Raw genomic sequence first — 26,289 nt, 5'->3', positions numbered from 1 at the left:
CCAGCAGTATTTAGATGGATCTGTTAAAATAAGTTTTTCTGATTTAAATCTTTCTAATAAAATTGAAAGACCGATGATGATTAATGAAAGAAGAAATTATTTTGCTGGTTCAACCACCACAGAAGGGTTTCAACAAAGAGATAAAGATTTTGATAAATTATTTACTAATCCCGATTTAAAGTTAAAAGGTGTCTCAACTGATTCACAAGTTTCCTCTGCTTTTTATACTACTAAACAAACTCCTCCTCCGTCCTAAGCTGATGATGAAAGGGGATCCCTTTCTCCTTCTGCTTCTAATTTGAATGGACCACTTCCTTCTTCCCATCAATGCAATGTTATACATGCTCCTATTAAGAGCATCTTTTCACAGATTAATTGGCCTGCTTTGCAAAAAGATTTTTCTTCAAAAGAAAATCAATTTTTAAGACATGCTTACCGTACTATCTATTCTAAACAAGAAAAGTCCCTTATTAAAATCCAATGGACTGAAAAAAAAAAAAAAAAAAAAAAAAAAAAAAAAAAAAAAAAAAGATTGAATTACAAAAACATATCCTATTTTTTGATTTTCTCCAAAACTACTATTCCTCTGTTAATTTCTTGAATGTTGTTAAAAAACCTTTTGTTAAAGAAGGCAAAACTGTTGTTAAAGCTTCTCATCCACCTCTTGAAAATCTTCTTATTCAATGCAAAGGCATTACTATTAAAGCTTCTCCTTTTAAAACTACTGATTTTGCTTCTTCTGAAACTAGAAAAATTATTGAACAAAACAATTTTGTTAACCAGTCTCTTCATACTATTGGTCAACAGTTGGATTGTATTGAAGAAAAATTTGATAATACTCATATTACTCCTGTTTTAAAAGTTAAAAAACTCATACTTTCTTTGCCTGAAGAAATAAAATACCTTGGATTGAAGACTAGTAACTAAAAAAATGTTGAGAAAATTGATAAAATGCTTTCAGAGTTAAAAGCTAGTCAAGCCGGAACTTCTGGAATAGCTTGTACTATCAAAAGAAATGTTGAAACTCCTGTTAATTTTGATTTCGAAAATACTGAATGCTCCCAATATTCTATTGATTCTGATATTAAAGTTCTTGAAGAAAATTTTGGAGAAATTGATTTGGAACCAAAACTCCAAAGAATTGGTATCCAAAACCTACTCCTCCTTATTTGCAATTTGAAGAAAGTTTTTTTCAATCCCAATTTTTTGTTTCTGCTAATAAAATGTATGAATGGAATATTGATGGCCTGTCTGAACAAGAACTTTTGAATAAAATGAATCACATGTATATGGTTGCTAATGTTTATGTCACTAACCATGACCTAAGTCATCCTGAAATTGTTGATCTGCTTACTACTGGTTTCTCTGGTACTCTTTGGAATTGGTGGGATAAATACCTTATTGAAGATTCTCGAGAAAAAGTTAGGAAAACTGTCAAAAAAGATGATGATGGCCTACCTATTTTTGATGAACGTCTAGGTGCTGGCATTTCCGATGGTGTTAATACTTTAATTTATACTATTATTAAGCACTTTATTGGTACTCCTTCAGTCCTTCTAATATTACTTCTCGAATTTCTGATTTTTTGAATAATCTTTGATGCCCAACTATATCTGATTATAGATGGTATCAAGATGTTTTTCTCTCCCATGTTATGGTCAAATCTGATAGCCAAAAACCCTATTGGAAAGAAAAGTTTATTGATGGATTGCCTTCATTGTTTGCTCACAAAGTAAAAGATGAACTTATTAATTCTCACATTGGTTTAATTGATTATGAAAATCTAACTTATGGTGATCTATTTTCTACTGTTAAAAAACTTGGTATAAAAATGTGCATTGATCAAAAAATGATAAGACAACAATTGAAGAATGCTAAAAAGGCTAGGGGAAAATACACATTACCCCCCTGAACTATCCACTCATTTGCATTTTTAACCTCAATGTTTAAAAAGTGACACTTTACCACCCCCCCTCCAAACTTCCAAATTGTTGCAATTCGACTATTCGGACTTTTTTTTTTTTTTTTTTTTTCAAAAATGCTTCCATCCCAAGTTAAAAATAAATAAATAAATAAAAAATTCCACCCCTTAATTTTTTTATTTTATTTTTTAACTTGGGATGGGGGCATTTTGGGAAAAAAAAAAGTCAAAATGATCGAATTGCAACAATTTGGAAGTTTGGAGGGGGGAGAGGGGGGGGGGGGGGGGGGAGGAAGGGGGGAGGAGGGTAAAGTGTCACTTTTTAAACATTGGGGTTAAAAGTGTAAATATGGTAGATAGTTCAGGGGGTAAAATGTATTTTTCCTAAAGGCTAAATATGAAATGAGTAATTTCTGTGAGCAATTTGGTTTACCTCCTTTTGCTCCATCCAGGAGAACTAGGAAGAAATCTGATAAAACTCTCAGAAAGAGTCATGCTCCATATTACAATAGTTACAAGAAAATAAAATTTAATAAACCTGTTAAAAAAGTTTTTGCCAAAAAACCCAAAAAGAATCCCTCTAATTTCTCTAAAGATTTTTCCGAAGGAAAATGTTTTAATTGTGGAAAATCTTGGCATTTTGCCGATAAGTGTCCTGCACCACCTAAAAATTTGAAAAAAGAAATTAATGCTTTGAAAATTGATGATAGTGAAAAAGAAAATCTTTTTAGAATTTTATAGTCCAAAGATTCCTCTGATTCCTCTAATAATGATTTTTTAACTTCTAATGATTCTGATTACCATTATGCTACTCATCCCAGTTATCCTTTCTCTCAAACTTGTTGAAGCCTTTAGTACTTTCAAGAATTTCTACAGAACCGATGATCATGGTGCAAAGTTTCCTCCCATTCTACATTTTGCCAAAAAATACAAGATCCCTTAAATCCTGAAATGGCAATATGTCATTAATGGTGACTAGCTCGATCGTCATTGGTATGTTAAATGGTGGGATAAATTCCCACAGACTGATGTTATTGTGGATACTGTTAAAAAATTGGCCCTGATGCCAAAAGTCCTAGTTTCACATTCTCCTATTGCTGCTAAATTAGTAACCCCCAGTATTTTCTTATCTTCTCCTACTCCCAAGGAGATCACTGCTGCTGATACTGCTACCGCTCCCACCTCCTCTGGTTCTTCGAAGAAAAAATCTTCTAAGAAAAAGAAGAAAATATTGAAAGTCTTTTTGAAATCCCTCAATGATAGTTCTGACGAAGATGATGAAGAAGAATCTGAAGCATCTTCTGAAGGTACTATTGATTCCAAAAGAAAATGGTTTGGGAATTTCGGTTATGGCCATGATGATTATTTTCCTGGACTTGAAGATCTATAATATTATTGATGCTGTCATCTTTACTTTCACTATTGAAGCCACTAATTGATTTACTTTCACTATTGAAGCAACTGATTGAAGCCACTGCTGTCTGAATTACTTTCATTATTGAAGCCGCTTCTGTCTTTACTTTTCACTATTGACTCTTTTATTTGCCGACACTACAGTACTGCCATTATCGCAAACCACTGTTGTCTTTACTTTTCACTATTGACTCTACTGCTGCTACTATTGAAGCCATTATCGCTGCTGCTTTCACTATTAACTCTTTTGTTTGCCGACACTACAGTACTGCGAAGAATCTGCTTTTACTATTAAATTTTACTGATGTAATTTTATTTTACCTATTGGAATTCGCCTATAAAAAGACAAACTCCCTCATTGTTGAGGCAGAAGCTTTCAGCCAAACACTAAACTCATTATGCAACTACCCTGCTCTCTGTTTTTGTATCCTGCTTTGATCTTAGTTCCTTTCCTTGTATTTCTTCTAGTTATTACTTTTGTAAGTATCCTCTTCTGAGTTATTAATAAATTTGCAATTACTAAATCTTGTTGTTATTACTCCTTTATCCGCTCTAATTTCGCGCTTACTCTTAAAATTTTCTTTTGATAATTTTCTGCTAAATTTTACTATTGTATTCCATCTTGCATAATGGCAGGTGCTTATACCGCCTAATTATCCTATCCCCATACCCCTGCATAATATTTTCTGTCATTTTATTAAAGCTATCCCCACCCACTCTCCCTTCTCCATATATATAGACATTTACACTTACCTTTTTAGTTCTTTCTGAAGGAAAAAAATAAATAAATAAATCCGAACTATGTTTACTAGTTTAATATAACCCGATTATTAGTAGTCTAAGAAGTAAGAATTGTCGGAGAACAAATTTTGAACATTAAAATATATTAAAAATTGAACTGATAACTAAACTATTCAAAATAGCACCAAAAAGATGATCTAAAATGCTTTCAAAACTATTAGATACATGTTACACATTAGCTCAGGACCCAAAAAAACAAAAACAAAAATCAAAAAAGAAATACATGTTACATTATTCCCAACTTGCTTCTCTCAACGGATAACTGAGCCCACTGCCCTCACCCTCATTCCCTTGCAAAGGATAAGCATTTAACTGATGCAGCTGTGGCAATTAGCACTCCAATATCAAGCTTCCAATGCCACGAGTTGAGTAGAGTCGCAAGCCAACGCTTTAAACAGCATTTTCTTCATCTAGTGTTGGTGTACAATAACTACTACTTACAGATGAACGACAGTACTTCTCTTTTTGGCTCAATCCACTGCTACATTCTGTCAACCAAACACCTGCGAATGGATACTGCAAATTCGCTAACCTTGTGAGGATGGAGAAGAACAGCACATATCCCTAGACAAACAGCGGCAATGGAGATGAGAAATATGCTAGGGCGAGAGCTGAAGATTGCCCTAGAAACAATGACACCGCACGACTTTCTTGGCCATTCCTTTACATGGTTAACATTCATGATAACGTCTCTACTCAACAGGGGAACAGTTTCACTTCTTTCACTAGAAGTTGAGCATCTCACTGCTTCTAACTTAGCATTTGATATTATCCCCGTACCCTGCAAATGAAATATCAATTAATTGTTTGAGTAAAGAAATAAATGCCAGTTTGAAAAGTAAGTATTATGGAAGGATCTCTCAAGTTTTCAGATATCATGAAATGCAATAACTAGAGAGCTCCAATACACAAGTAGATTGCTGATCTCTTGCCAAGAATAAGAGATTTAAAATGGTTTCCACAGCAATATATATACACAAACTCATATTGTAAGATCCACAGCAAAATCTATAACAAGATAATTTTATCAAAAAATGGATAGTTCAAATATTACTTATGTGCTGCAATCATAGATGGCCGCAACATAACTTCATTAATTTCAAATTAGTTGGAATAAAGGGAAAATTACAGTTTACCCCCCCAAAGTTGTCAGCGATTTGCAATTCCGCCTCCAAAGTTTCAATTTTTGCAATTCACCCCCCTAAAGTTTCAATTTTTTTCAATTCAGGCATTCCGTCAGTCAAAGCCGCTTTGACTGACGGAACAGTGATCACGTGCAAGTCACGTGATCACTGTTGGTTGTTTTTTTCCCAAAATGCCCCCATCCCTATCCCCATCCCAAAAAAAAAAACTATAATCTCTTCAGGCCATCTCCCCCACCATTCAGCAGAGATCTGTTGCACCAAATCATAAGCTAGCAAGTTTTATCCATGGTGGAAGGCCTTGGGGCAGTGGTTGCTGTTTGCCATATCAGTACAAGCAGAAGGAGCGGAAGGCGCGACAGGGCCTCTTTTTAGTGAAAAGAGAGTTTTCGAAACAGGATTATCACCAACCCTTGGATTCCCCCCATCCAACGGCCTTGCAGCTGCAAGAGCTGTGGCCACAGTGGTGATGATCACAATCAGCAAAATAAACATCATATTTCTCCCAGTGGCTCCAAAATTCTTCCGGCAAAATTCCATGGTTGTATATATATGCATATATATATATGGGGAAACGATGGATTCTTAATATGTTTCTCTACGAAGGGGACTGATTTCAAATGAGCAAATAAAATACTCTCGGGCCTCCATACTTATAGGAATAAGATCTCTCCAAAGGAAAAAGGAAGCCATGATCGATAGCAGTGGCCAAATCTTCTAGCAGCGCAGTTTAATTAATTTATCCGAGGAAAGGCATGGTTCTTTGGGAAAAAAACAACCAACAGTGATCACGTGACTTGCACGTGATCACTGTTCCGTCAGTCAAAGCGGCTTTGACTGACGGAATGCCTGAATTGAAAAAAATTGAAACTTTAGGAGGGTGGATTGCAAAAATTGAAACTTTGGAGGCGGAATTGCAAATCGCTGACAACTTTGGGAGGGTAAACTGTAATTTTCCCTGGAATAAAAAATGTTATATCATCATTTATCCAAAAAGTTTAAGTCAGTAAGAAATGATGAATTTAATCATTTAATTAGTATCCTAACACTTCCTCTCACGTGTAGGCTCAAACGTCCCCTCATAAGTGAGGCACAACATGTATTTAACTAAAATGGGTTAAACTGCAGAGCCAATGTTTGAACTCAAGATCTCTGCTCTCATACCATGTTAAATCATCATTTATCTCAAAAGCTTAAACAAGTCGGAAATTGTGAATATAATCATTTAATTTTCTAACAAAAATATAAACAAACTATTTCCAGCAAGAAGGGAGTCCCGGAAAGGCTTAACATTTAATAAGCAGCATATTTATACAGACGGATAACATACATAAACTGAGACTTCTAAGGTTACTTCTTATACTTATGCCACAAGTTTTTGGAACCTTATAAGTTCTAAGTTCACATTGGCCATGCTTTTTCCTTCCCCCCAAATGAAAACATCTATCAAACATGACAAACTTACATGTCCGTTAACGGGACGTGTCCCACACCACTGTGACCTTTTTTCTTGGTAATTATGCGCCCATTAAGTGTAATACAAAACTTCACCCTCCTACCTGTTCTTAATGGGGAAGGTGGTGCCATTTGAGCCAGTCATTAACCACACTGCTGTAATTTTTATACAGCCCTAGTGGTTTGATGGTGTTTATTGTAATCCCTTTGATTTCAATTTTTTTTAATTACATCCCTAGAAATTTCTAATTGTTGTAATCAGGTGCTTCTATCCATATATTGGTATGAGTCTTTACTCATAGTTGGCTTGCTGCCAACCACAGCAAGGCCAATGTCTCTTTCTATATGGCCTGGAGATAAAGAGGAAGATTGCAATAAGAGGAAAATCAGTTAATCATGACCATGGGTTTGAGAAATCGGAATGTGACTTTTGGTGGTGGCAAGACAAGAGTATAAAGGTTAGAAGGGCAAGGGCTTTTTGAGTAGATGCTTTGCCACTTTGGGCTGAGAGAACTTTGTGCGGGTGATTTCACCAGCACTTGTAAAGACTTTCTCTAATGCTTCATATTTGAGTTTGGATGTTTATGTTTAGAGAGAGGGAGGGGGAAGCTGGTTTTTGGGCCAAATGTTCGTTGCCATAAGGACACCTTGGATGATTATGTAGTGACATGTGTTGCATGGAGTGCCCCCAAAGAGATTTTCCCTGTTCGTACAGTCCAGGTATTTCCTTCACCACAACCACCACCAACTGGCATGGATGAACCTGCCAGTGGCGTTTACTAAGCTGGTCTTCACCAATTTTCTCCCTTTTACTCTCTCTCTCTCCAAAACCCCTTCACTCTCTATGATCCTTCTTTTTTTTTTTTTGCTTATATTTTCTTGTCATTAAATTGTTAATAAATTAAAATAAAGAGATAGTGCTAAAAATAAAAAGATAAATACTTTAACAGGTAACATGATTTTTTTAGTCCATAACATGTTACGTTCAAGTGAGTAAAACAATAAGGAATCACAAGATTGTGATTAGAAAAATTGAAAACCCAAAAAGTCAGGGATAAAGTGCTATGAAACGGCAGTGGGTGTTCATGCATTTGTTCCACAAGATAAATACATATCATTAACAAGTAAATATATGAACAAAAGAAAATAAATGAAGCAGATTAGATAGGCTCCTCAATCTTGAACTTGCAAACCAGATTCACAATCAGCAAAAGCTGGAGTAGAAAAAAAATTTAAGTCCTTACCTGGCTGTTGAATGGAATGGAGAGCACATTATCTTGGGAGTGGCTTTCAGAAATAGAATTCCCTCTTGACGCAGATCCTGATTGCACCACTGAACTTTCACTTGTATTATTTTTTTTATGAAGAATATCTCTCGCATTGTCAATGTGTTTCTGAAGTAAACTCAAATCAGCATCACTGCCATTAACAGTGTTGTTAGATTTCATGTCACTTATCACAATATTCAGTTTCCCTAACAGTTTCTCCAAAATCATGGTCGAGTCATTGCATATCAGAAAGTTCAAAACACTATTAAATCTTTGAATCTGTGATGCAGTGATAGACTGTTGAAAATTTTCTGATGCAGGCTCCTTAAGTAACCATGATACGTCTAAAAGAAATTCAGAAAACGTTGACTGTCTCATTGCAGAAAACTCAAATGAGTCGGACAGAGGACCAATATCTGCAATCTCTGATCCTTTCAGAAAAAGTGATGCATCAAATCTCTGCTGTAATATCTCCATTTCGGCACAAATTTCTTTGTCACCGATGAGTATTGGAATGAAGTTTGATAAGCCAGACTCATTCTCAACCTACAAAATAGATTTATGGAAAGAAAAATGTTACCAGTTTAAAAAAAAATTCCATCATGCTTTGCAGTGTTCATGTAGACAACAAAATTTATCTTTAATAATATAAATCCACCATTTTCTGTAACTGTTTATTACATTTATTTGCAGATTCTGGTGATCGACAATAATGGACTGATGCTACCACAACAACCGATGGTGCAAAATACTTAATGCTGGTACCAAGTTCCAAGACAAGAATAATCCTCACCATCGAATTAACTATAGATGCAGAAGCAATTCCATAAAGCATTTATTCAAAGTAGCCCCATGCAGATAGAAATGATTTTCTGGCAAATCATGTGTACACCAAGACAAATCCATATGCCATAACAAGATTACCCAACATACACAAAACATCACTCACGTATGTCTCAGGAAAACCAAAGCACGTTTCAAATTTAAAAATATACTACCACATGAATATAACCAAGAAATAACACATGCAGTAGAAGCATAAAGACAGGACCATATATACAACTGCTATGCTCCAGAATGATAGTTTCTTTGATAAGGAGTTTCTAGGCAGTAACTTTTGTTACAAACACACTGCAAGAAAAAACCAACTTTATACTATCACGTGAATATAACCAAGAAATAACACATGCAGTAGAAGTATACAGACAGGACCATATATACAACTGCTATGCTCCAGAATGATAGTTTCTTTGATAAGGAATTTCTTGGCAGTAACTTTTGTTACAAACACACTGCAAGAAAAAAACCAACTTTTGTGTTATCAAATCTTAATGAAACATCAAATGTGCCTTCGCGGAAGTATGTCAGTATGGTCAAGACACATCCTGTATAAAATGAGATACAAACAAAAAAACAAAAAAAAAAAGGAATCTAAAAATTATCCAGAACACCTACCTCGACAAAGGCAGGACCAAAAAGAGCTGGTTCAGTTTGTGGAACACATATCTTGTACATCTGATGGTTACAACTAGAAGCAGTATCCCCCTCAGTCTGACCATGCAGAGACGCAACACAATAATCATGCGCAAGATACTTTCCAGCAAAAGATACAAGAAACCTGACACCAAAACATCCTTAAGAATCAAAATTCAATGTTCTAGTAAATAAATACATTTTAAAGTTTGAAATAAAAGTACAAAAATAAGTGAATCGAATAGTTAAACGAGAATATCACCCTAAGTTTAAAGAAACCAACTACCAGTAAAATACATACATATTATGGCAAGTTAAAACTAAAACTAAATGACATGTAATAAACACAGAAGGATGACATCAAAAACTGAGTCCAAAAGCGTCACTTATTATGTTCTTCCAACTGTGTACTAGAAGCTGCAGATGTACTAAGCAGCTCAGGTCTCTTGACTCTTGGTAGGCAGCTCGTCAGGCTCAATAATACAGAAAAAGCTATGGTTTTAACTCAATCTCAAGCCGAGCTCAAAGTCTCAGCTGTAACTGATCAACACAACCCAGGCTCAGGATCATTTGTTAAATGAGCTTGAGCCCAAACTTGCCTTATGCTAGCTTGTTCATGCCTTAGCCTGTAGTTGTGGCAAACATGTCCATCTTTAGGAGTTTGATCATTTTTTTCTTACTCATAGGAACACTTTCAAGAAAGAGAAGTATAAAAGTATATAAATTAGCATGAAGATACATGTCTTGGGCCTGACTTATTTAAGAGATGCTGATCACGTCTATTATTTTTTTCTACTCAAGAGATGTTGATTAGTTATCTTAATTGATTATTCCTTTAAGAATTTAAAATGTACAAACCAATTAGAAGCTACAAGTACGAGAGTTTCATGATTTATTAAAAGAGCCTGAATAGCTCACACACGGGCAACCTGCCTAAGAGCCAAGCTGGAAAAGTTTTAGTCTTCACTCAATTTCAAGGCAAGTTCGAACTCTTTCAGGTGTGCCTGAGCAAAAACTCAAAGAACCAACTATTCTGCACAGCCCTGCTTGTTTCAATCCTAAAGGTATTCAACTCCATAAAGTATTTACATCAAGAAGGATGCAACCCAAATCAACACCACCCTTTCTTGCTTATTTGCTTAATAAAATATGCTGTTTCTTGCTGATCTAATAAATCTAGGATCACACCTTTTTTTCACTTACAGGGATCATTTGAAGCACCTTTTACTAGCCTTTAAAGCTGATCTACTAGTCTAACCTTGCTAGATGGGCCACTTCCACTGATATTAGCGGAAGCATTCCCATTTCCTCTTTGCCCCCCATTGTTGTTGCCCCTATTAGCGATATTAACCCTCCTTGGATAGTTTTGTTCGCTTTTTTTTTTTTTTTTTTTTTCTTTCTTTCTGTTTTTTCATTCTTTTGTTCTTGTTTCATGTTTCTCCTTTCTTTTTCTTCGTTCCAATTTGATTATAAAAAAAAAGCAGTGATAAGAGTGTACTTACTATTTAATGTCCAATAGATATGTGGTGACTGGTAACTGAAGTAACTTGTTTACAGAATCTATGTGGGTAACTGAAAGTGAGTGTGTTAAGCGTTGAAGATTCTTGCATGTGATCTATGATAAGGTAGTATATGTCCATTACCAGTGTATTGGAATTTTCTACTTCTCTCAGGGAGTTTCTTACACTAATACTGGTGAGTCTGTCTAAAATTGATAACTTGGTGATTGGAGCCATCACTACTTGGCAGAGAAAAGGTTTGATGTAAAAATACAAGGGAAGTGGGTGGAAGAGCTCTTCATTTATGGTATATCTCTTACTATTCATGGAACCTGAAACCATAGTTTACATGCTTCTAACAATGGCAAAAAGAGATTGCGATCCAGTTGCTAGGGCTTATTCTCAAAAGGATCATGCAGCTCGTATCAATAAGCTCCACAAGAAAAACAACCAATTTTGTCATGGATAACTCCTTGTCCTACCAAGCCAGTCTTACAAGAATTTAAGAAGAGTGTGATTGTTTCATGAGCATCAACCATTGCATTCCAAGATGCAGAGAAATATAGAAAAGATGATCAATCATGATAATGTTTTTAGATATCTTTGTATTCTCAGTTTGAACTTAAGCAGGCTTGGGTGCCTAACCAGGACGTCTTTCAAGCTTGAATAAGGTGCATGTGCAACTTTTCAGTAAGTTAAGTAGGAGCAAAACCAGACTACAGCCAAAAGCCACTCCACCCCACCACAAGGTATCTGACTTACCATCTGCTTGTTTAGAGGAGGCATTTATTAATTCACAGGGGGGCCTGCATGATTTATACAATCAATGTAATGCTAACATTGATTGCTTACAATTAATGATTTCTATCCTCCAGACCTACTCCATTGATACGTTAATATGAGATCGATGCTTCTCACAACGAGTGGGTCAGGTGCCATGTTGCATGTCTGTTGTCTGATGATGTATGTTTATCCCAAAAACCAAAGCATAATTCTCCCACAATACCCTTTATTATAAAAGAATGCATGTGCCTTAATTTGCATGTTGATTACTGGTAAGAGGGAAATTTTGGAAAGTTATCTTAAAAGTCTAAGATATCTTCTTTTCCTTAAAATTTGTGCATTCGGCAACTGAGAACACTCCTTATGGGACATAGAGGCTAGATCAAAACATCCCATGCCCCAGCGCCAAAAGAAAAGATTTATCCATACTAACTGTGAATTAATAAATACAGCAATGAACCATTGAACAAATAAAAATAATTACGATCAAATATAAAGCCCCATGCTGTCAATGCCATACCGAAATTTAGATTGTAGCAAATTACTTCCACAAGCAACAAACTCCAGGGGCTTGCCAGCCTCAAAACATATCGGATGAACATAGTGAAGCCTTGGAGCTTGCACCTCCACCTTGACTTTCATCACAGAAGTTCCACCTATACCCATTAAGATGTTCAATTCACGTTAAAAGGGTGAAAAATTTGAAAACATCAAACAAACTGTAACAAAGCAATCCATATAGAAACTAAAGAACAGTGGTGGGGGTACAAAGTATGGGAGAGATGGGGGGGCAGTGTAAAGGGAGGAAGGAGGTGGTGGTGGTGGTGGCCGTGCGAAGGAGTAAGGGTAGGGATGGTGGTGGTGGTGTCTACAGAGGAGTTGAGGGGAGGAGGAGGTGGTGGTGTGGTGAGGTGGAGGAAGGGGGTGGCATTGGTAGCACGAGGGGCAGGGAGAGAGGGAAGTGGGAAGGGTCATAGGCTTGGTCCAGAAAAAATGACAAAGGCGTCAGTAAAGGTGAGCTGTTTTCAGCCTCTTTAGGTATAAATTTCTGTCGACCACAAAAAACTTCCCCTTTGACCCACAATATTTGATTCCATCAAACACTGAAAAATGCGGTAACAATTTTCAAAATATTTTACATGAAAACAAACAAAGCCTCAAATGAATCAACCATTTCTAAACTTCTTAAATTTAGAGATACATTAATTACATCCCAATACATCTCATACATGAAACATGCGCCAAGTCAATGCAGCACAGCCAGTTGCATCATGAAAATCAAAAGTCACTCTTCTATCCTATGTCTAGAGTGCATCCTTTCTTTGCCTAGTCGGCAGCCCTAGGAAAGATTCTCACCATGGACAATCTCAGGATTAGACTTCTAATTGTGGTCAACAGGTGCTGCATGTGCAAATTGAACGGGAAGTCCGTCGATCATCTCCTCTCCACTATGGGACCGCCAGTGCCTTATGGAACGCCATATTCAGCCGCTTTGGTCTTTATGAGGTTATGCCTAATAGTGTGGTAGATTTGTTCGCCTACTGGTGGTCAAGGGGTCGCTCTCAGAGTGTTATGGTGTGGAAGATGGTTCCTCTTTGCCTTGTGTGGAGACTTTGGATGGAAAGAAATGACAGAATCTTCAATGACCTAGAGAGGACTTTGGAGGAACTCTTATCTTTCTTCTTTTTTTCTCTCTTTACTTGGACAGCTGCTTATTTAGCTCCTCTAGTTATTAGCTTTTCCGACTTCCTTACTCTATTTTCTCTTTCTAGTTATGCGTTTTCTTGTATACTTCCTGTGTTCTAGGGTTGCGCCCCTTTGCGCTTTTTGGTATATACAACATTACTTATTAAAAAAAAATTTGATAAGGGCATAAACGAGTCCTCAATCCATTTGCACCTAAAAATAGAACTAGGAAAGAAAATTAGAATTGGCTAAGTTAGCAAAATCATGTGAAAAGCTCAACTTTTATGGGCCTTCTGCGAGTCATCTAAGACGGGAAAGCAAGCAAGTGAAAGAGAAAGGAACGGAGAATCCCATGAGTAGTTGAAAGGGGAGAGAGGGGGGGAGAGAGAGAGATTGCCCCATACCTCCCTGAGTTTTGGCCTTGTGATGTAAGGACCTAAGTTTCTAATTTTGACAATTAAGGATATAGGTTTTGACCATGTAACAAATAGATCATTCAATCAAGTTTTTAATGATTGAAGCGCCAGCTGACATCTTCTCCATGTAAGGCCAATAAAATTGTGCCACATGTATCAAAAGCTATGTCATCATGTCACTTATTCTTGAAAATAAATAATAAAAAACACAAAAAAGGAAAAGAAAGGCTGAAAAAAGGAGGGTGGCTCCACCCCTGCAACCACCCTTTGCTAGAGTGGAGGGAGGTGGAGCCACACCCTACACTCCCACAAGTGTGGTGGGGGGGGGGGGGGGGGGGGGGGGGGGCACGTGCGGCCACCTCTCCACCCCCTCTCTTCTTCTTTTTCAGCTTTTCTCTTTTTATATTTTTTATTAGCAGACATACACGGCATGATGATAATGACTTTTTAATACACATGATACAATTTTATTGGTCTTACATGAAAAAGATGCCAACTAGCACTTCAATACTCAGGTCCTCATCATAGGGCCAAAACTCATGAGGGTATGGGAAATTTTCCCAAAAAGCACTAGTCATATCTGCGCTATCACCCCAAAATGACCACTTAATTTGGAGCTTTCCTAGAATTCCTAATAAAACTCAGTTTTACCTAGTAACTAAACAATGTAAGATTTAACACCCATAACTATTTTTATAAACCGTCAACTCTATGTGAGCTACTTCTCATCTTCCCAATATGGGACCGAAGTGTAACTAACTCCCTCTTAAACACCTGATGTCCTTGTTAGTGCCATGTCATGCATTGCCCCAGTACCACATGATCTAGCATTACTAAGTGACTTTGATACCATTTGTAACGTCCCAGAAAAAAGCGCTAGCAACAGCTACGCCATTACCCCAAAATAACTAGTCAAATTAGAGCTTCCCTAGAATTTATTATAAAACTCAGTTTCACCTAGTAACTATGCAATGTAAGATTTAGTACTCATGACTATCTCTATAAGCCACACACTTTATATGAGCTACTCCTCATCTTCCAAATATGAGACCGTGGTGTTACTCGGTCTCCTCTCCCCATTAATAAGGGGGTGGCAAAATAGGGGTGGCTTGTAGCCAACCCCACTAAAGCGGATGGTTCACGACTACCCCTACTAACAAAGCGGATGACTAGTGGCCACCCCCATTGACTTGGGTGGCTCACAGCCACTCCCATCACAGAGGGCTAGCTTGCAGCCACCTCCCTAACAAAGGGTTGTCTTGCAGCCACCTCCTAACAAAGTGCTAGCTTGAAGCCACCCCTACTGAGAGCATGTGGCTCACGGCCACATGGCTAGTGGCCACCCCCATTGACTTGGGTGGCTCACAGCCACTCCCATCACAGAGGGCTAGCTTGCAGCCACCTCTTAACAAAGTGCTATCTTGCAGCCACCTCTTAACAAAGTGCTATCTTGCAGCCACCCCTACCGAGAGCATGTGGCTCATGGCCACCTCCTCTCTTGATTATTTTTCTTCATCTTCTCTTAGAAAAAAAATATATATATATATAATTTTCTTTTTTCTATGAGTTTCGGTTTTAGTTTTGGCAATAAAATTGATGGAGACTATATAGAATTGGATAGAATGATCAATTTAATGATAAGAACAAACTCAATGAGCTAAAGATAAAATAAAATGTCAGGGAGTGATTCAGTAATTTTTTCTTTTTGTTTTGTTTCTTTATATTTTGAAAAATTATTTTCAATATTACATCCAAATACTTTTCTATCTATTTCTTTCAGAAATACTTCTCAAACATAGTTATCCAAACAAGTTATCAGATGTGGAACACAAAACAAAAAACACTGTTAGAAAACTTATCCAAACACAGTTCATATTTCTGAAGAAGAAAACTAAAAGTCATAAACAATCTACAGCTGAGAAAGAGAGTGAAAACATAATGGTATAAAAGTACCAACATGTACAGGCGCCAACTTACCTTTCATAACCCGGAAAATCATGTCATTGACAAAAACGAGTATAGTGCCTCTTCCAGATAGCATTCTTCCAGGAGCGACAACGAAGTCATTGAGATATGATATGGGATCTTCATGTAACTGTTTTATGTATTAAAAAAACATTAGCTCTAATCTTACACAGACAAGTAGAAATAATTTGTGACAGTTTAACCACAACTGTCTTGTTGTGTACTTGATATAACTTGTGAACAGAAACTTTTATTGATCACATAAAATTAATTACTAAAAACAATTATAGGATACATTAGTTTCTTTATCCATGTAGCATGAGACATGTAGTTTTCACATGATAAAGGAAATATATTCCCCTAGCCATAAATGAAAAAGGCACCCAGATAATGTTATTTTGTGTTGAATTTGAATTTCATAGATGGATGAGTACACCCCACATCATATTGTACCATCAAAGAATGATACAAGGAACATTTAAGAATTGTGCATGACAAAATCAAGCCTCCCATCAACTATGTTAATGGTCAAGCTGATGAGAAAAAAATGGTAGCAATTTTAGCTTAAGAAGCAAACGGGACCATACGTTATTCCCCAAATGACAATTGATAAACCTGAGCAATGATAGAGCTTCCAACTTGAAAGATTCTTTTATCTTTGGGGAGAGGGACGAAGGACAAGGAGGAGAACTTGAACCAAAACTATTTAAAGAAGATCAAGCTATAAGGATGAGAGATCAAAGATCAAACATTCATATAACTCTCCATATGGATATGGTTGTGGGTATCGGGGTGTGTTTGTCACAATCACCATGTCCACACAAATCAATTCAAATAAAGATCTTGGCGAAGTTGGATGAAGCCAGCCAAATCCTGATTGGAATGAGGTCCCCATATTCAGTAGAAGATAAACTACTGATCAGCCGTCATAATCATGTTCATACTATAGCAATGCCTTTCAGAAAAATTGATAAAAAATCTTACGTGTAGAAAAATCTTTAAATGTTAGAACCAAATATTATGGATAAGAAATATTTGACCACAGATATGGCAGTTTGGGAATGTTGAAATTCAAGGTTCACAAGTAATTCTGTGTATAGAGGACAAGATGCTGACAGGACACAATTTTATGACCCATTAGGAAATGTATTCTGCTTTAAGGATTATAACATATGCAGTGAGTCCAAATAAGAATATTAATATAAAATTATGTCTTCTTCATTCATTAATTAATGAGTACGTGTGAAGTTATATGTTCTTCATTCATTAGTTAATGAGTACTTCACAGAACAGTCTGTGCCAAATGCATCACCTAGTGCAATCAATCTTGTATTCGCCAGTGACAACATGAACATGAACAAGTAATATAAATATATGGATCTATAACAGAAATGTGTCTAGTCAATGACGCTACGTCATCATAACTGTGAAAATGATTATAAAAATAAAATTAAAAATTAAAAATTAAAAAATGCATCCAGTTAACCACTACCTTTGCCCACATAAACTTTGGCATCGTAATGAACACAGTTAATATTGTACATCCGGGGCGGATATATCCCTCTAACTCGACTGGCATATTGGCCAACCATTGGAATATCTGCAAATACATTTAAACAGATGTTAATCAACTCCTCATATCTCTGACCACGAAAAGATCTGTTCTCTTCTTAATTACTAAACTGTCATAATAATGCTTTAAATACTTGGTGCCGTAGTCTTCTGGGGAATTCTGCTGGGTTCCAATCATAAAGCTTGAATGAGATCCGACCTGTTGGACACTACATTCATATACGGAATCAGTATATCTCCAGGATAGCTTATCACTTGAACAAAAAAAAATGGCAATGCAGCTACCATATCATTCAGCGGAGACCCACCATAGATGAGTAGTCAGTCTTGTTGTCATAGTATAATGGAGAGGGAGAACATTTGGAATTATCTTTTCTTCCATCCATTTGGGTTTCACCGGAGGCCGCAAAAGATGCAACAGTATCACTAGGGATATTCTGGGAACCAATAGTAACTTGTCCATCTTCAGACTCCAAGGCTGCTTCCGTTTCAGCTATTGGGCTGCTCAAGCATAAACCATCTATACCATAGACAAATATATAAGACCCGTAAGCATTTTATCGTGGAGGTATATGCAACTTCTATGCTTGGTCACCGCAATTGGACACAAATGCTCTGTCCATCACATATACAAAAAATAGTACCATCCATTCAAATTTACGATACCTTGTCCTGCTTCACCATCACAAGAGACATTTTCAGTCTGCACGGTTCCTTGAGATTCATTATACATTACAACTCTAGAATCACCAGGCTTTCTTCGCCGTCTATTGTTGTGGCGCTCTAATTTTCTTCGGCAACTACGCTTACCTTCATCAAAATCCGATATCACATGAAACCTGCCAAACATTTCACACCCAATCAGAAAGTAACATCACCAAACACAACAGCAAATGAATCTCACAAGTTTCAGTTTGAATCACATACGCATCTCCTCGATTAAACAACACCTTAAGCAGCATCACTACTCAGAAATTAAGCAACTAAAACAATTGACCTTGGATTCAAATCGCTCTGATCTACATGCACAAGTTCATACTACCGCACAAGCCTTCATCGAAATTCACAACCCCTTTTATACGCAAGAACCAGACCATAAATGTGCATCTAATGCCTATAAAAGTGACAAACTAATAACTATAATCAAAGATTCACTTCCAAAACGCACTTGAAGCCGCATTAGACACAACTCTCGCATCTAACTCCGTCAAAACAAACTCTAATTAAGAAAGAAGAAAGAAAACCACAGGTTTGACTCGTAGAATCTATCTGAAATCTCAGAGACCAAGTAGAATCGAACTTACTTGCCACACTGCTGGCAATATCTCTTGGTCTCTCCGTCGAGAACGACCGCGCTCGCGTGCGCGCATCGCAGGCAAACCCTGTGCCGGCGGTGATACCCTTTGAGCTCGCTGATATCGGCCTCGCACCCGGAGACTTGGCACCGAGCCATGCCCCGAGCCGTACGGGTCGTGGTCCGCGCCCGCTTCTTCCCGGGCAAGCCCTCCTCGGCCTCCAACTTCTCGTCCAGCTCCGGACACGCGCACGGGATCCGACCCGCCAGGAAATTGGAGCATGTCACCCTCGGATCCCGTTTCCGAACCCGATTGGAACCCGGATCCTCATGTGGAAGCTCAAGAGGCTCGTGAGCGATCGGCGGTGGTGGCTGATCGGGGTCTAGGGAGATAGAGAAGTGCTCGTCTACGGTGAAGTCCAGGAGGTCCCCGAAGTCCCATAGAGCCGAGGAGGGGTCCTCTTCCGCCACAAGCGTGTGCAACCCCTCCATGTCCTCCGAATCCCTAGGTTTTGGCGATTGTTGTGGCTGTGCGCGTGGTCGGGCTACTCTAAATCCAAGAGCCGTTGGTGACGTGGCGGTGGTTGGAGTTGGAGCTTGGCGTAGAAAATACGGTAACGCCGTGAGTCAGCCAGCTGTGCCGGTCGGTTAGGTTGGTTGGGTCGGTTGGTATAGATGGAGACTCTAAAGTTCAGACTTGGGGCTCTGTGTTAGGAAAAATAAAAATGAGGTAATTGTGGCGACATTTGAATAGTCTGTGCGAAGGTGTTATTCCACGCGCCGTAGAGTTCACGCGGCATTTCGTCACTGTCAAGCGGTTGCGTGGAGGAAAGTTGGGTGTGGTGGGAAATTATCGTCAACGGGATGGCGATGACATGGCTCTGGCTCCAATAATAGTGGATTTTTTTGGAGTTGGAGTCAAGACTTAAGAGTATTGATTGGAAGAGCATCTGAGACAGCAGCCAGTTACAGGTGTGCTGATTTTATACATATGGCTTCAGATTCCTACCTAGTTGGTTTCATTATCGGATGTACTGTTCATATTCGGTGTGATTTTGCGTTATTTATTTATTTTTTTATTTTTTGTGATTTTGCGTGATAAGACTACTATTAACAAAGTGAAGTTTTTTAAGGCATCGGTATTTTTTATATAAATGGTGCCTCAAAAAGCCCAAAACTTTCTTTTGAAAAAAAGCCTGAAATCAATTCTTCTCTCTAAAAGCTGTGGACACGGTTCAGAATTAATGAAAGTCGCCAAGTAATTAGAAAGAGAGAATACTAATAATTACACATTGCCACTATATAAACATCTTTCAAATCTTGACTTCTCTCCTCATCATTTCACTTTGCTTTTCTCTCCTTCTCCCTCTTTAAATTCGGATTGAGAGTTTTTAAAATTATCTTTAAAAAAATTCTCAAATTCTCATCATGTCAACAGAAGAAATAAAAAAATTCTCAAATTTATAAATCTCAATCATTCATTTTATCTCAACGTCTAATAAGTAATGTTTCGGTATTTAAAAAAAAAAAAAATTAATGAGGACCTCAAGAAATTTAATAAACCATATTTTCTCATTAAATGCTGAAATATGACTTATTTTATACTATTATATGAAAATGAAAAATAAAAAATAAAAAATAAAAAATTCTTTACTTGTAACACTTTAATTCGGTAGCTCACATAAAGTGTGTGAAACGTAAAGATTCTCATGATTGTGCTTGTCACTTGAATTCTTTATTAGATGAGACTATATTTTATAAGTGATTTTAAATAATTTTAAGGGGTAATTACATTTTTCTCCATCAACTACAATACATTGTCAATTTTCCTCCATAAACTACCAACCTTACTGCACGACCCTATCATACTACTATTTTCTTCGCACAAAAAAACCCCTTCCGTGGGTCAAACTCATTAAAAACTTTGAAATGACCTAAATACCGTAACTTTATAAACAAAAATTACATATCATACCCTTAAAATTAAACAAATCAAAATTAAAAATTAAAAAACTAAATAAAAATTAAAACAAAAAATATAAATATATTAAAATTAAAAAAACACTTATAAATTAATTTATAAAAATAAAAAGTCAATATAAAAAACTAAAAAACGGTTAAAAAAGACTTAAACTAAAAATATACATATAAATGCAAAATCAGTCAATGTGGTTGTCTAAATTAAAAATTCATCTGTGTGATATAAAAAACAAAAATAATTCAGAGATTATCGGGATAGGCCAAAATAACAATTTAGTCCATGTAATCAAATTCCGTCAAAATAGGATGTATCATGTCATCACCAATAAAATGATGATACGTGTCATTCTTAATTAAAAGTAAATAAATATCTTAAATATATAAATTATTTTTATAAAAAATAAAAAATAAAAATTGAGGGCAACCACCCCATTGGGAGAGGGGGTGGCCGCCAACCGGAAGCCACCCCATTGGGAGAGGGAGTGGCCAACGAGTCACCCCCAACGACCTTGGGGAGGCCCGCGTGCCACCCTTGAGATGGGGGTGGCCTTCGGGCCACCCATGATTTGGTTGGGGGTTGGCTACGCACCACCCCCATGGCCTAGGGGTGGCTAACGAGCCACCCCCAGCCAGATCAAGGAGTGCTTATGGGGGTGGCTTGTTGGCCAACCCCTCCCCCAAATAAATAATAATTTATATATTTTATATATTTATATTTTTGTTTAAATCTTTTATTTTGGGATATTTCTGTCTTTTAGTGAAATTTAATGTTTAAAAGATAATATTACATTCAATTAGACCTGGCAAAACGTGACACAACCCGTCAATCAGACACGAACACGACACGAAGTTACTGGGTTTTGGTTTACCTTAAACGGGTTTACGACTCATTTATTTTTGTTTTTGGTGGGTCAACCCGCTTGACCAGCGGGTGACCCGCCAACCCCTTTTTTTTAAAAAAAAAATTTAATTTAAATTTAAAATTAATTTTTTTTTAAAAAAAAAAAAAAAAAACCCTAAAATAATCATTCAAACAAACCCACGCCGTCACTCACTCAAAATCATCACTGCTCCTCTTTCTTTCAGTTTCTTTCTCCTTCTCTTTCTCTAAGATCTCATTTTTCTTTCAGTTTCATTCTCCCTATCTTTCTCTAAGATCTCATCTTTCTTTCAGTTTCTTTCTCCTCTCTTTCTCTCTTCTCTTCACTCTTCAGCACCTCCACACTGCCTCTGGTCCACTCTCCGACGACTTCGTGGTTCACAGCGCCGACAGCACAGCTTCTCTCTCCAAGTTTTCGTCATCGAATACATCTCTCTCTCTTGCTCGATCTGATTTTGTTTTTGATTGGACCTATTTTTGGGTTGATTATTTTGTATGAATCACTGTCGAGGAATGGTTTTTGGGTCGATTATTTTGTTTTTGATTCTCCCTCTCATACGCTCGTCTGACAATCAAAAACCCTAGATGGGCTAAACGGGTTGACACGGTAACCCGCTAATTTAATCATACCATGTTTGGGTTTGGGGTTTCCACCCGTTTATTAAACGGGTCGTGTACAGGTTGAGGCTAAACGGGCGGCGGGTCATAACAGGTTGACACGGTAACCCATTTTGCCAGGTCTATATCCAATTTAACGAGTTTTGATTAACGAAATGGGGGTTTTGGGAAGAAAATGGTAGTTTGATAGGGTCGGGCAGTAAGGTTGGCAGTTCATGAGGGGGAAATTGACAATATATTGTAGTTGACGAAGGGAAAAGGTAATTACTCATAACTTTAATTTGACTAGTCATTTTAGAGTAATAGTACAAATATGAATAACGCTTATCCATATCTTCAATTGGAGAGGGTCAACGTGTAATATAATGAAGCCATTTGTCACAGATTTGTACCACGTGTCGTTCTCGTAGATTTGGAGCCCGAGACCATGGAAAGCATGAGGTCTAGTTCGTAGAGTAATACTAAACATTCTCTTTGTGTCTGATAATTTGAAAAATCACATCAATTTTAGAATGACACAACAAAGACATTTAAGCATTACTCTCATTCGTATGATCAACTTTGAGAATTTATTGTTTATTATTAGTGTGAAGGTCTAAAGTTTAGGCACTGTGGGCTTATTTTTAAGTTGAACCACCATTTTCCTTTTTTCTTTTTGTGAAGTTGTTTCAGTCTTGTCAAGAGAACTAGTGGATACAACTTGCAGATAGTTTGCAATATAACCTCATCACTAATGCAAAGGGGTTAATTGCTTTTGTAGTACCTTTATTTTTTCATATATAGGTGTTAATTCGTATTATAGAAAATACTTGTCTTATAGTTTAATACTGTTGTCACAATTTTGTCAGCCAAACTAACGGACTGCAATGGAGGTTATTTCGGCCGCCCCTTACGGCCAATCTGGGGGTGGCTCGACCACCCCAGACAGTCCACAAGGGTGACGGAAACCATTCCTATTAGTCAATTAGTTTGGCTAACGAAATTGTGACAGAGGTACTAAATTGATATTTACCCATGAGTTAAGTACTAACTATGATACGAATTGAAACCTAGGTGAGAAAAAATAAAAAACGTGAAAACATATGTACTAAAAAGATAATTAACTCTAATGCAAAGTATATATGTCGAGATAGTTGGTATTTTGGCATCAAATTATAGACAATTTATAAATTAATAAAATATTTAGACTATTTTTATAAAATTAAAAATGTAGCCACCATGATGGTGATTAGGTGTCCATAGCTAGAAAGATTGGTCACCACCATCAAGTAGCCACAAAACCACCATTTTAAAAATAATTTTTATTATTATTTTTTTAATGGTTCGTTTTAGGATTGCGGTTTCAATAAGTGCGATTTTAAAAATTGCGTTTTAAAAATTATGTTTTTTAAATCGCTACTTTTTAAAATTGTAAAAGCGTTTGGTAAAACATGTTAAAAAGTAATTTTTTTATCAAATATTTGTTATGCAAAATCCTAATTTTGGTTTAAATTCGTAATTTTTTTTCTTCTAAAAAGCACCCCCTAACCTGCTTATCGAAATTGTAATTTTTTTTTCTTCATATTTTAAATTAAGTGTTTTGTAAATCGTAATGCCAAACGCCTTACATTTTTCGATATCTTTTAAAAATATAGATTATTCTTGCGAAATCACAATCCCCAATGCACCCTAAGTGTTTTGAAAAAAGTTTTGTAGTTTGTTTTGAAAAAAGGTGCTAGTGAGGGTCACATATGAAATTTTATTTAATTAATTGGTATATGAGAAGAGTTTTCCGTGTTTGAAAAAAGGAAAAAGAAAAATCTAAAAGTACTAAATAGGCTTTGAATTATTCTATATGACCAAAAATGATTGTTCACAACTTTAGACAATCTTAACTTCCATAACAATGAATTAAGAAAGGAGTTTGACTCAGCCATCATTTTCTTCGCAAAGGTTCCAAAGAAATTTCTGGGCAAATGTAAGTTTTCAATAAGACTAAAATCTAAAATATTAAAATACTACCCAACTTAAAAGATTAAGTCTATAAATTTAGACCATAAAAAAAAAAAAATAAACCTATAAATTAAGCTCAATCATGTTATATTAATTATTAAAAGTTGTGGTATCTTTCTAATATTAGGCTCAATCTTTTCATATTCGTGTGTGTCTATATATATATATATATATATATATATATATATATATAAGTGAAAATCTTCTCATCAATGAATATCTCAGGGTGATTTATGGCAATATTGGTAACCAATGCCTTAAAAGCCAAAGGAAGTCACTTAAAAGAAATAATCTTTAATTAAAAGCACTAGTAACTTTTATTATTATTTTGTTGACAATAGTAACATTATTATATGAAATAGGCATGTGGGGTAGAACAATATAATAAGGATAATTTTCTTCGAATATGGAGGAATTGGAAGGCTTGGAGCGTTTTGCGACATCATGCTCTAAAAAATGTTGTTCCAACACTTTTTATATGGAGGATAAAGCTTTTAGCAAAGACTTTGGCACTTTTAGAAGCTAATAACAAGATTCTCTTTATCATGCAATCATTTCAATAAAGCATCGGGACAATTATCTAACCTTTGTACATGTGAAAACAAGCCACATGTGACATATTAAAATATAAACACTACAATAAAATATAAGAAAATAGGAAAAATTATATTTTACCCCCCAAGTTTGGGGCGATTTGCAATTTGATCTCCAAAGTTTCAATTTTGACAATTCACCCTCCAAAAGTTTGAAATTTTTGCAATTCGACCAAATATTATCTCAAAATTCTCATATTGCCCCTAATTTTTATTTTTTTTATAAAAATAAAAATAAATTTGGGGTGCAAAAATGGCCAGATGGCCACAATTTTAATTTTAATTTTTTTTTATAAAAATAAAAAAAATAAAAAATTATGGGCAATATGGAAAGTTTTGGATATAATTGGTCAAATTGCAAAAATTTAAAACTTTAGAAGGTAAATTGCCAAAATTAAAATTTTAGAAGTCGAATTGTAAATCGCTAAAAACTTTAGGGAGTAAAATATAATTTTTTCAAGAAAATATGGATATAACACCATCGGAAGTTGAGCCGACAAGCACACAAGGTGTACATACGTGCAACGCCTCGAAATCAGTCCATTTGCCCGGTTCTATTTGTACCTGCACAACAGGAGATCCGCTCCAACATATGCAAAGTACGCCCCAAGCCAAACAACCATGTACAAGGCCATTATGCATGATACACTCCAAAATTATGGGATACTAGGCCATCACGAGAGGCAAATCCAATGAGGATAACAAATGGACTTTTAGCTGTAATCTTAGAGTTCACTTGAAATTGCGATTTAAAAATAATGATCTTGAAATATACAATTTGAAAACGTAATTTTTAAAAATGCAGTTAAGTGTTTGACCTTTAAAATCGCAGTTTACCCTTTAAAATTATGTGTTTGATTTTTTAAAAACGCAATTTACCATTTAAAATTGTGATTTGAAAATTAGTAAATTGTGATTTGATCAGTGGTTTTTTCCTATATGTTGAAGGGGTTTTCTTGTAAATTTGGTGTGTTCTTATGTGTTGCTCTCTTGGTGTTTGATTAATTGCTTGTGTGATTTTTTTTTCTTATACTTGTTGCTTGGGTTTATTAATCTAATTCACACAGACTAAGGCACTAGTTTGCCTTAACATTGTTCAATATACACATGTGAGTGCTTTTTTTTTTTTTAACATATCCGCACAAGAGGGGGGAGAGGGATTCGAACTAGTGACCTCCACTTTATTAAGTATGGTCCCAGCCGATTGAGCTACTTCTTGGGGACACACATGTGAGTGTTAATATAACATAGTTTGGACAAAGCTCATGTGTTTAAGCTTTTGAGTTAAATGATGTTCCTAACTTGTTATAGTATCCTCTCATTGAAAGACAAAGACTCCACAAGATAACAATTTTCTCAACAAATGGTATCAGAGCCATAAGTGTGATATGGTGTAGTGGTGCTGGTGCATGCACAAGTTTTTTTTTTGACATGTTCACAAGAGGGGGGAGGGGGATTCAAACTAGTGACCTCTGCTTCATTAAGCATGGTCCCAACCGATTGAGTTATCTCTTGGAGACCATGCAAAGTACGACACA

General features: G+C 36.3%; 1 protein-coding gene across 1 annotated transcript; it reads right to left on the bottom strand.

The window, feature by feature from the left end:
* Window positions 1-4,247: 4,247 nt before the first annotated feature.
* Window positions 4,248-19,603, bottom strand: SPL7 (squamosa promoter binding protein-like 7). Its single transcript, XM_059595632.2, has 10 exons — window positions 18,699-19,603; window positions 18,061-18,233; window positions 17,703-17,914; window positions 17,529-17,603; window positions 17,315-17,422; window positions 15,835-15,952; window positions 12,276-12,411; window positions 9,456-9,618; window positions 7,977-8,546; window positions 4,248-4,916 (listed from the first exon to the last, which is right to left on the bottom strand). Exons 1-10 carry the CDS (start codon window positions 19,178-19,180, stop codon window positions 4,617-4,619), a joined length of 2,337 nt encoding a protein of 778 aa, XP_059451615.2. The 5' UTR covers window positions 19,181-19,603; the 3' UTR covers window positions 4,248-4,616.
* Window positions 19,604-26,289: the final 6,686 nt, after the last annotated feature.

This window comes from Corylus avellana, chromosome 2, assembly GCF_965113065.1.
Source record: "Corylus avellana chromosome 2, dhCorAvel1.hap1.2, whole genome shotgun sequence".
Lineage (NCBI taxonomy): Eukaryota > Viridiplantae > Streptophyta > Magnoliopsida > Fagales > Betulaceae > Corylus > Corylus avellana.
Note: the sequence above shows the minus strand (reverse complement) of the source record. Positions and strands in the feature narration are given on the sequence as shown.